The sequence below is a fragment of the Callorhinus ursinus genome, unplaced genomic scaffold, assembly GCF_003265705.2.
Source record: "Callorhinus ursinus isolate GAN/ISIS: 27379988/994484 unplaced genomic scaffold, GSC_fseal_2.0 scaffold10, whole genome shotgun sequence".
Taxonomy (NCBI): domain Eukaryota; kingdom Metazoa; phylum Chordata; class Mammalia; order Carnivora; family Otariidae; genus Callorhinus; species Callorhinus ursinus.
This window is the reverse complement of record NW_027397072.1, coordinates 73,378,834-73,390,424: the sequence shown is the minus strand read 5'-3', so window position 1 is coordinate 73,390,424 and position 11,591 is coordinate 73,378,834. Positions and strand designations below refer to the sequence as shown.

The 11,591-nt window shown below is 45.5% G+C and overlaps 1 protein-coding gene across 5 annotated transcripts in view; it reads right to left on the bottom strand.

The window, feature by feature from the left end:
- Positions 1-2,672: 2,672 nt before the first annotated feature.
- Positions 2,673-11,591, bottom strand: part of MCFD2 (multiple coagulation factor deficiency 2, ER cargo receptor complex subunit) — a 39,373-nt gene continuing 30,454 nt past the window's right edge. For all 5 annotated transcript variants that reach the window (XM_073897761.1, XM_025868881.2, XM_025868884.2 and 2 more), the window contains 3 exons: positions 6,580-6,740; positions 5,624-5,783; positions 2,673-4,156 (listed from right to left, as the gene is read on the bottom strand). In XM_073897761.1, coding sequence (XP_073753862.1) covers positions 4,025-4,156; positions 5,624-5,783; positions 6,580-6,728 — 441 coding nt within the window. In that variant the 5' untranslated portion in view covers positions 6,729-6,740 and the 3' untranslated portion in view covers positions 2,673-4,024. The remainder of the gene's footprint in view (positions 4,157-5,623; positions 5,784-6,579; positions 6,741-11,591) is intronic.

Sequence of the window (11,591 nt, the reverse complement as noted above, 5' to 3'; positions counted from 1 at the left end):
ACTGACAGGAGGTAGAGGTGGTGCTGTTATCACTGGGTGGTGAAAGTCCTGACCCTCCACCAGGCCTCCTCAGATACACCCGGCAGGAAGAGGGAGGGCAATCTCACTCCAGCCAGTTGGGGGTGGAGCTCCAGGGCCAGGATCGAGGCGTGTTCTCCACTGACCCCGTGGGCAGGAGGGGGGCCTTGTTACTGCCCAGGGAGTGGGAGGAATGAAAGTCCCGGCTCCCTACCTGGCCTCCTCTGGCATCACCTCAGGTACATAAAGGAAGGGGACACCTCATTACAGCCTGGCAAGGATGGAAGCCCAGGCTCCCTGCTCGGCCTTTGCTGGCAGGGCCACTGTCTTCCCTGTCGTGTTTGGCTGGAATAGAGCCGTTATTGTCTGAAAGTTTTCTGTCTTGTGAGATTGCCCTCTTCTTCATTCCCTGGCTAGAGAGAGCGGTTTTTGTTGGGGCTTTTTTATGCATGCTCCTTTTGGAATTTCTCAGTTGCCAGCTTCCTTAGCTCCAAGTCTGGGATATATTTGACAAAAAAAACCAAAAAACAAAAAACCAACAACAACAAAAAACAAACACAAGACGGAACTCACCACCGTGTATTTGCTTACATCCCAATGTCCCTAACCAGTCCGCCTTGTTCTCTCCACCTTTCAGAGTCTTATGTTTGCTTTATATATAATTTCCCAGGGTTTTGTTGTACTTCATTAGAGAAATAGAAGTCTATCTAGTCCATCTTCCCAAAAGGAGAGATCCTGGGTTTTGTTTGTTTTTAACATCCAAAAGTTCAGACATAATGTTCATAGTTTCTGCTACTAATTTCCTACTTGAAATGTTAGATCTTTGGTTGGGTCCTTGATAAAATGGATTTTCTCTTGAGGTAGAAATGTGATTTAGTTCTTGTTTTTATCAGGGATGTTATGTAAGAATATTTGCGTCCTCTGATGATAACACCTTCTGGGCACTCTGGAATATGACAAAAAGGTTTTTTTCTTTTTCTCCTCTCTAGAAGGAATTGAAATCCAGAATCTAGATCAGAGAGGTTACATGGCAAACATACGATAAACAATGAATGAATCAACAAATGAACAAATGCAGGACTAGCCAAAAATTAAAAGCACTAATGTTTCATCGCTCTGTGTTTAAGGAAACTTGTCAGGTTATGTTATGGGTCTAGCTAAAGGAAGTAGATTCTTCATATACAATAGAGATGAAGTATTAATTAGTCCAACTCTTCTGGACAGCAATTTAGCAGTACTTACTAAGGCTTAAGATTGTTCAAACTGCAGTAATTCAATTTCCTCAAGAAGTAAGAGTACCTTAAAGACTTTATGGACAGACATCACATTAATTGTACCACACAGAACATCCTAACTTGTTCTGTAGTTCGACAGATAAATGGATTGATATTCATGATCTATCCATCCAATGGAATAACTGAGATCTTTCGAACCCTGCCCCTGAGGAGTCATCAATCCCTTTACAGCCCCACCAGCCCCCACTGCAATGAGGAAGGGGCCCAGGCTCTCCAGCCAGAGTGAGGAATGGGTGACTCAGTGTTTAGTACTATTGTCAGGCACTTACTAGATGCTTTCTACATTTTCTCTCATTTTGTTAATCCTCTTAACCTCTCAGTAAGTTTTATTGTAGTTTTTTGAATATATATGAGAAACTAAATGTTAAGTTCATGGCTGTGGAGTAGCAGGCCTGGGATTCTGACCCAGGTCTGCCTGAGATCAAAGCTTGTGCTCATATAAGGCTGCCTCTCTTGGGTAGATTTATCTCCATTTTAGAGATAAGGAAACTGAAGTACAGAGATGTTCCTTATACATCCTGAAAAATCCTTGAGGTGGGCTATGAGAAGGCCAAGGTATTGTGTAGGAGAGAAGAGGTCAAGAGGGGGTATGCAAGGAATGTCTCTGTGTCCCCAGTATCACAGGCTCCTCCCGCCAGGGACATTTGCTAAACAGGACCACAAAGGCCAGCATGAAATAATTACAAAGAGAAACCAGCTATGGAGGAAGGAGGTGTCCGTCTTGTCTATTTAATGGGGTGACTCTGCCTTCTGATGATCTGCTTCTCTCCCTCTCCAGCTGCTCAGTCCCTTCCTAGCTGCCAACAGTATGAAGTTCTTCCAACCATGAGCCACTCGTTAGATCCATCCAGAGGGACAGCTCTGGATGAAGAAGGGTCAGTGCAAGATCCAAGGGAGAGAGAAGGCAATGGTTAACTTCCTTCCTTCCTATCCTCCCTCCTTCCTCCCCTCCCTCTTTCTTTCCTTCTTTCCTTTTCAAATGGCAGAACAAAGCGTTATTCTCAAAACACCAGGGGAGACTGTGCTTTTTGCTTGGGCCTGGGAGGCTTTCAAAAATGCTACCTAATTAAATTTTCTGGCAAAGAAAAAACAGTCGCCAGGCTCCAGGAGAAAACACAGTATTTTCCTAAGCTAGACAATGCTATCATAATCTGAACGTGGCCAGGGAAGAAAAGTCCAAAAAGTGATTTCATTAGAGGAAGAAATGCATCAAAGATGACTGGGAATCCACCCCTGCCAAAAGGAACAGGGCACAGCCAGGGAGGGTCGTAGGGCCTGTGATGGGGTAGGCACGTGTAAACATCCGTATTAAATACACAAAACCTGCATGTGGGAGGAGAAGACCCCTATGTGGACAAAATCAACTGCTTTTTGTTTTGTTTATCAGTTTTATTGGTCATATATCCAGGATTCATTATATAACTCTTTCAAAATAACTAGATATTACAAGAATAGTTTACAATTCAGCTCTGATTGCACAAATACTTGACACAGGAAACCATTTTTACAAATACATATGTTTTCTTATAAGAATACTCTAATAAAGAAAATAAGTCTATACGTCTTACAGCAAATCCTATGCAGTTTTTTGCCCCATTCAACCACCACTTTGGGTTTTCCATCCCGGCACGTCCATCACATCCAATGAACCAAACTACAGTCTGCTGCTACTTCTCATTTTCAACCATTACTGAGATTCACACTGTTAAGAGTTTTTAGGCTTCTTTTTCTAATCTTTCCTGATCTGAAGGAATTCACACACTTAAGCGAGAAGGGGTAATTTAAACACCATTCCTTCTAAATATAGCTTGTAGCAATTGGTGCTTGGTGATCTCCTCACTTAGGCAAGACCAGCTAGTAGCTTTATCCTGCACTGCACCAAGCAGGAGGGATACAATCATTGTATTCCATATAGTTTCTAAACCTCAAAAACAAACCCTCAAAACAGTAAGAAAGCTAAAACATTTGCTAATGATAAGAAAGAACACTTTTAAATTCAAGGTCTCTCCTAAATTGAAGAAGATATAAAAGAAAGGATGTGGCAGTAGTTATGTAAAATACTGAAAAACTAAAAAATGTTAATCACATAGGTCAGTGGCGTTATCATTTCCAAAGTGCCAGAAGATACAGAATCTTAGACGCTAAGGCTAGCTGAACTCAGTATCTGGCCTCCTTCTTACGCAGTGGCTTTGAAATAGCCTAATACTCCCTCGCCCAGGGGCACGTCATGTCATCATTGGGGGGGGTGGCGGGGCAGGGAACTTTGCAGAATACTGACCACGTTTACCTGAAGAGACAGGTTCTACCAGGGGAAACATTTGGCATTTATGCTATTCCTTCACTGTTAATGAAAAGTGTGTCCACTTGGCAAAGCTTGTCTTACTTTTCAGGTACCATGAATGAAAACCGAGACTAGCAGTATTCTACAGTCAAGTTCCTGAGTACTACGCTCCAATTATCCAATACTCTTAAAAGGATTCTTTAATCAAGCCCTTGTCCAGTAGGAGATTGGGTACTTGGGGACTGCGGTATGTCCCATTTCTCTTATGTTTCTCTTGATCTCTCTTTCTCACCCCAGTGTAATAAACTGCTACAGGTTTTTACCAAAATACTGTAGCAGTAGTTGGAAATGAGTTGTTTTGCATTACCAAAAGTGTTCAATCACATTGTAACGGGTCACATTTGCATATAACTAGATGGCCAAACAATGTCTACTGCAGTGATTTTGCAAATTCAGCATAGTCAATGTATCCATCATTGTTCTTGTCATCGTCTCTCAGAACACCATCTATTAAGTTAATCAGTTCAGCTTCACTCAGTGGTGGGGCCTGTTCATTCCCTTCCTACAAAATACAAATTAGAAAATGATGAGTTGCACATTTTACTGGAAGTGCTTAGCTAATGTCTAAAATGTCCGTGGCTCATGTGTCCAAAAGCTCCTCCAGTGTAGCATGTGGCTACTTCTAAGAATCCACAAACCATATATCAGATAGAGTCAATTCACAACAATGCAATTTAGATTTATGTATTTGCCAGTTAAAAAGAAAGATGCAATCAAAGCAGGCCCTTGCTTATTTGTTTTAAAAATTACTTTTCTTTCTTTTCTAATTACAAAAGTAATACACGTTCGCTGTAGAAACCTAGGTCTGGCTTACACAGAATTATGAGGTTCCTAATTCCCCCAAACCCACAAACTCATCTTAGAGAAAAGCTCACAACCCAGGCTCTCCTGAGGGTCATCTCTGGGCGCAACATGCCCTTGGAAAGTGCAAGCAGTCTGCATTGGACAGCATCTTGGGGTCAGAACAAGAAGAGGAAGGCACTGCCAACCAGGAGAACCTGTTACAATCTTTTGAGGTGAAGGTATTGGCCCTGCTCCAGCAGCAGATATAGCAGGGCTCACTGTGCCGAGTGCTAAGCTAACGCTGTTCACGTCCTTGATTCTTCCTTTGCTACCTCTCCTGTGTGCATCCTTTGCTCTCCTACCACCACCAACAGCCTGGCCTGCCAGGACTGCTGAATCCCAGGTTCTCTCCCTGCTGCAAGTCTCTCCCCACGTCCATCAGTCTGCCTTCCACAGCCAAAGATCTTCCAGTGACACTGCCATTCTGCCGCACAAAGCCATTAGCGCTCCCCACTGCCTTCCAAGGAGACCCAAGTCTGCTCTCCCGGCAGCCAATGGGAGCACACTCACATCCCCAGCTCTGCCTCTCCTCCTCTCTACAGACTGCGGTGTGGCAGAGTAGGACAGCCACTAGACCTGGAGACATAACATCTTGATTTCAGTTCCCTCACCTCTAAACTGGGGGTAGTAACAGTGCCTGCCCTGCCTACTCACAGGCTGTTGCAAAGATCGAATGAGCTCTCTAACCCACGTGAAAGTGCTCTGTGAACGGCTTCATATGGAGAACTGTATAATATCACACAAACCCTCAATTACTGCTGACTCCCTTGACCCCTTGGTCCCTTGGTTTGCCTCTCTTCTCAAAGAAAACAACTTCTCCCCTGCTCTGCATTTTAATGTGGTCTGTCCTTTAGGCGCTGGTTCTCAAACTCCAGGGTGCAGCAGAAATGCCTGTAGCACTTGTCAGAGATACAAGGCCCTGGGACTTCTGCCTCAGTAGGTTGCCCTTTGCGAGAAGGGTCTCTGAACAGGAAAAGGCAGAATGGAGTGGTGAGCAGGAAAAGGAGATGCAGCAATACCGTTGTACAAGGACAGCACAGGTCATCAAGAATGGGGACCAAACTGCCGGGGTGGGGATGGGGGGAGGCTTTCCAAGACGCTGTCCACTGCGCCTCGGCTGACCTACCTCCTTATGGACGTGAGTGATGGCTGTGGAGAGTTCTAGGCCATCGAGCAAATTATTGCCATCATAATCATGCATTTTGAAATAATGGAGCTGCAGTTCCTGTGGGGACATCTCTGCTTCTGGTTTGTTGATGACACCTTCTAGATGCTCCATGATATGCCTAAAAACCAATAGTTAGACTCAGACCACTCGGCAGCAACCCCAGGATCATGACAAAACTTTAAGGACTGGAAAGTTCAAGATCTTAAAGTTCACCCATCCCAGAAAAACAAACAGAAAGAGTGGCAGAGCACACTCAAGGATGAGAGACACGGGCAAGGCCATGAAAGGGGCAGGGGAAAAGTCAAACAGTTCACCTGTTAAGCTGGCAAGACTATGGGTATTTTTCCCTCTTTATTGTTAGAATGCTGTTATAAAACCTTTGGGGGCTAGCAACTAAAAAAATGTTTTTGAACCAATTTAAGGATAACAAAAAATGTGTGAGACTAACTGGCCCAGGACAAAAGTTGCAACAAATAATTCAATGTTTAAATGTGCCAATAAAAAAAGAAAACTGTCTGATCAGTCAAGAAACCTTAGTTCTATCCTGGGTTCTGCCACTACTACTTGTGTGTACGTGTGTGAGAATGTGCACGCATACATGAGTACGAATGTGTGTGTTGGGGGAGGTCTCTAGGTCTGTCTTTGGTGAAAGAGAGAGAGAGAATGAATTCAGGCAAGTCATTTATCCCATCTGGGCCTCCAGATCCTCCATTTATGAAACGATGATCGAAAAACGACTGCCTGATTTACAGGTAGCTATAAGGAGTTAAGTATTGTTCTTGAAAAATGTCAAGGAGTTGTACAAATAATAGAGGGAAGAGCGGATGGAGGGAGCCACCGCAGCCAGGCAGCCGGCCATAGGCTGCAGCTGCAGAGGGGAGGCCCTGGGACCCCAGCCCTGGCTGAATACGTACTCTTGGTCGTGCACTGTGTTCTTATCCAGGCCCACGCTGCCAGGATGGGAGAAGCTGGCCCCAGGTTCCTCAGCCCCGGCACCTGGAGCACAAAAGGCCCAGAGCAGGCCACACAGGAAGGGGGTTCTGAGCAGCCGCAGAGATCTCATGGTCGCCAGTACCTGGGAGGTGGGGAACATAGAAGGTTGCAGGTGAAAACACCAGAGCGAAGGTTCTTTCAAAACGTGACACAGTGTGCTCCCGGGGAAGGAACTCAGTGAAAGGAACAAGACTGCAGAAGACTGGGCCTAAGGCCAGCTCTTCCGCTAGACTGCAGGGTGACCTTGGGCATGCCAAGTCCCCATCTTTCAGATCAGGGGTGGGAAGACTCCATGACATTTCCTAAAGTTCCTTCAGAATGCCAAGCAACTCATGAGAGCTTAAAGGGATTTAAAGATTTTTCCTGCCTACAAGAAGCTCACAGTCTGGTAAAATACTTCCTATGGAGAACAGTAAAAAAGGCACAAAGTGAGGTGTCCTAAAGAAAAACAAAACTGAAAGTTTAGAGGAAGAAATTTCCTCTGCGTGAGGGAAAATCAGGGAAGGCTGAAGGACCTGGGGACACTTCTGGGCCTGTATGGACAAGCACACACTGGACGTGCAGGGACTGAAGGACTAAGGCAATGGTGTAAGCGAGAAGCAGGTCAGACAAGTGGGAAAGAAACTCCAAGTGGTTCAGTTGGGGGGAGCCTAGAGGCTATGAAGCAGGCAGAACAGTGGACAAATGACACAGAGATTGACCAGGCCGTATGGGATACGGCTTTGCACACTAGGCCAGGGAGGCTGAAATTTCTGGAGGACGAACGGGGAGCCCCTGAGGATTTATGAATGGGAGAGGAGATGAGAGCCAGGTTTCAGAATGGCTCATCCAGCAGCATGCGGGGGGAGGGGGCGGGGGGTGCACTATTTAATGGAGCAAGACCAGAGACAGGAATGTGGTAGTTAAGGAAAGCGATGAGGCAGGTCACATGAAGGCCTGCGGTTGGGGACACTGAGAAAAGCACATTAACCCCTGCCTCGTCCATCTCCCAGGACAGTGGCAGAGGCAGGTAACCCAACCACTGTGAAAGATCACTGGAAAGAAGAATTACATAGACATTAGGAGGCCATCAAGTACTCCTGGAGTTTGGTTAGACTAGAACTGTGGTCAACAAGACAGCACCACTGCAAGCTCCTGAGGGCAGGAGTGCTTCGTTCCCAGCATTCCCCACCAAGGCTCAGGCAGGCCTCTACTAACTGTGTGTTAAATTGAAATTCCCAGTCCTTCCGGGGGCTTACAGACTGACCTCAGAAAGGAAGGTGAAGGACGGCCAAGAGACCTCCACACCAACACAAAGACTACACTTTCACCTCCCAAAAGGCAGCGCAGATTCTGCTGGTAACAAGGCCAGTGATTTCTAATGGGCCCACTGTAACCACAACCCCAAACTGACACAGTAAAAAGAAAGCTTAAGGTACTAATCATTCCCGTGCACCCACCTCACACAGAGCTCACTCCAAAGCTGCTGCTACCTCTACTCCCTGCACCTGAGGCTGAGAAGTAGCCGTGTTGCAGCCCCCTTACCCATCCCAAAAGGTGGGACTCTGGGAGAATGTCATCCCTACAATGTTTGGGAATATTTCCCAAACCCATTTTGCCTATCAGCAGTACCCCCTCCAACAATCCTCTCCCTAAGGGAACAACCACCACTGGGATATTAACTTCCAGAGGGCCAAAAAGCAGCATCTAATCTTACTACCATACAGGGACATCATAATGCAATGTCATACTTAACAATAAGAAAAGATTTTTAGGGGCACCTGGGCAGCTCAATCGGTTAAGCATCTGCCTTCGCTCAGGTCATGATCCCAGGGTCCTGGGATTGAGCCCTGCATCGGGCTCCCTGCTCGGCGGGAGCCTGCTGCTCCCTCTATCTCTCCTCCCAACTTGTGCTCTCTTGTTCTATCTCTCTCTCAAATAAATAAATAAAATCTTTAAAGAAAAAAAGATTTTAAATATCTTTTAATAAAAAAGAGCAGATTGCCAAAGTCTGTAAAGAGTAATTTTGTAAGAAAAAAAAAGTGTATGCATATTTCATACACAGAACAATGACTAAAAAGTTTTAAATATTATTTTCTGAATTACGAGGTGTGATTCTGATTTTTCTTCTTTTTACTTCTCTATGAATTCTAAAGTGTCTACTAAAAACATGTTCTTTCTTTATAAATATGTATTTAATGTAATTTACCCCATAATTTTGTTCCAATATATATGGATGGAATAAAAAAGGGGGCTTTCATTTAATTCTCATCTCTAGAAAATAATTCAGGTACAGAAACTACATTTCCAGTTTTATCAAATAAAACTGTCCTGACCCTGACAAGGCCACTGCCACCGTACCTGGTACCCGAAAACAAGGTCTCAAGTTACTCCCAGCTGTAACTTCCCAGGCCAGAGCAGAGCAGCTTGGTCTAACCAGGTATCTTAAAAGTTCTGGGACAGGAGAGACCAGAGAGGGAAGCCAGTTCCAACCAAACCTCGTAGACTCATGCACAGTAGGCATCTCTTTCTCCAGCAAGCCCTCTTCAATTCCGAGTCTGGCTTAGGCATTCTTCCCATATGCTCCCCAGTGCATCCCTTCAGAAGGGTCCTGACAACTGCTGTGAATGCCACCCTGAGAACTGCCTGATTACTTGTAAGTGCTCCCTGCTGGACTGAGCTTTATGAGGGCAGGGACTGAATTCACATTCCCAGCATCAGGCACAGTGCCTCGCACAAAGGCTGGCAGTTCTCAGCCTGTGTGCCATGGTCCTTAAGGGTTGGGAGGATTCCTGTCTTCACAGATATACTGCCAAGTTTTGATGTCAGTGTAACTGAGCATAAAACCTTTTTTTTTTTTGAGATATCTATCAGACAGTTGAGTGATCAATGAACCCATAGCACCATTTCCTATAACTATATGGTTGGAGGCTTAATATATCAGATCGTGCGTGTGTGTGTGTGTGTGTGTGTGTGTGTGTGTGTGTGTGTGTAGGAGGGACAGGTTCTATTTAAATAACACCAAAAAGCAACCAAGTGATAAGTAGTACAGTAACTATGGGTCCACATTATCCCTTTTTCAAGAGAAGCAAAATAAGGGCCAAGAACCACTGGTTTTGAACATGTCCTATCTTGGCTCGCTATAGCAGGTTTCTAACAGAACACAACAAAAGCCCAATCTACAAACACAGAGGAGAAACTCCCCCTCCAAGTGCTACAACAAAAACAGGGAATCTGACTGTCACCTAACCAAATAAACTGTCACATTCCAAAAGAAACATAAGCAACTCCCCTTTGCCTGAAGAACATGTTGCATCACCCATACTCCAATGACTTAGTTCAAGGCCATGAGCAAACAGGAGATAAGCTCCAACAGTTCCCGGGCTCACTGCCTTCTCTGAGAAATTATAAAGGCCAGACTGGAAAAAAATCCAGAGGAGAGACTTCTGAAGGCAACTTCAGAACCCAACCCATGCTTTGAGACATCCCTCACAAGGAGGAGCCTCAGTCCCGGGAGGAGAGTGCCAGACCATGCTCAGTGGTGGGTCTTTTGCAGTGCCTGGAGTGTAACAGGGCTCCCCTCACTGATCCAGCAGCCTCTTCCAGGCCCAGAACCTTTGCTCCCACTGTTCCATTAATCCAACCTCCCTCTCCCATCCAGGCCCTTTCACACGTCATCGGGGGATTCTTACAGCCACACCAGTCATTCTCTCCTCCCTCCTGAGTCTGCAGCCTCTCACAACATAGTCACATACTGTTCCCTTTCCCTCCCTCTGTGAGGGCCAGGAGCCTATCCCTTACTCCAACCAATCACAAAAGTGCTAAGCTGCCCGGGAATAGCACACCTTCACATCTGATTCAGGGCAGTGGGCTCTGGCACCCAGATGTGTTGTTCCCTACCACAGAAGATCTGGCCTAAGTTAGAAAAATAACTTCCCTTTGGAGCCCTCCCACTAGGGCTGGCCTGGCCAGCTTGGCCCACCCTCTCCTCCCATTGTCATTAGCCCCAACTGCATGTAAGAGTTTGGAGCCAGCCTTCCTCCCATAAAGATGGCAGCGGCTGTTAGCAGCTTTTCTCTCATGCCAGTGGCCCTCAGTTAATTCACACTCACCAATACCCAGACACCCTGTACCCAAAATCAGTGCCAAAGAAAAACTCTGAACAATACTTCCCATTTACCACTGCTATGGTCCTGGACTGAAGACAAGAATAGAACGAGGTTCCCAGGCCAAAGAAATTGCTACATGGGTGGGGTGGGGGGGTTGAGAATTGGTTCTGAAGAGCAGGGAATTTAATAACCTGATCTATATGTTTATTTGGGGAGTCCATGGAGTGGCCATGCTTCATTTATGCATTCAACCAACACACTCTTTACTAACAGCCTGGTGCCACACAAAGTACTGAGGACAGAACACTGACCCAGATGGGCTCCTGTCACACTAATTACAGCCTGGTGGAAAAGGGAGACCAGTAAACAGACACCCATGGAGTACCACAGAAACCCCAACCCACACCTGGAGTAACACATGAAGGATAAGGATTTTTTCAACTACAGTGTAGTACTTCAGGCAGAATGAAAATAATGTAACCAGCACCTAAGCCTATAAGAAACTTGGTCCAATCCAGGAACTAAAAAAAGGCTCAGCAAGGTTGAAGACACAGTAGAGGCAGATGGAAGGATATGATTAGCTTGTATGAATAATTCCGCAGGTTGGCAGGGAACTGAAATCTGGTACTCTAGGATAAGCAGAAACTGTACCTGGTCCATTTGATAAGGAGGGTTGTTTGGCCAGGGGACCTAATCCATTGGAGCAGAGTTGGGAAGAGAACTAGAGTAAGGCAAAAAAGAGTAAAAAGACAGTTCATGAAAGGCCTATATAAGCTCTGTTTTACAGCTTGGAAGAACAATGAGAATCCACTGAAGGCGGGAAAGGGAATGGGGGAAGAAGGCGT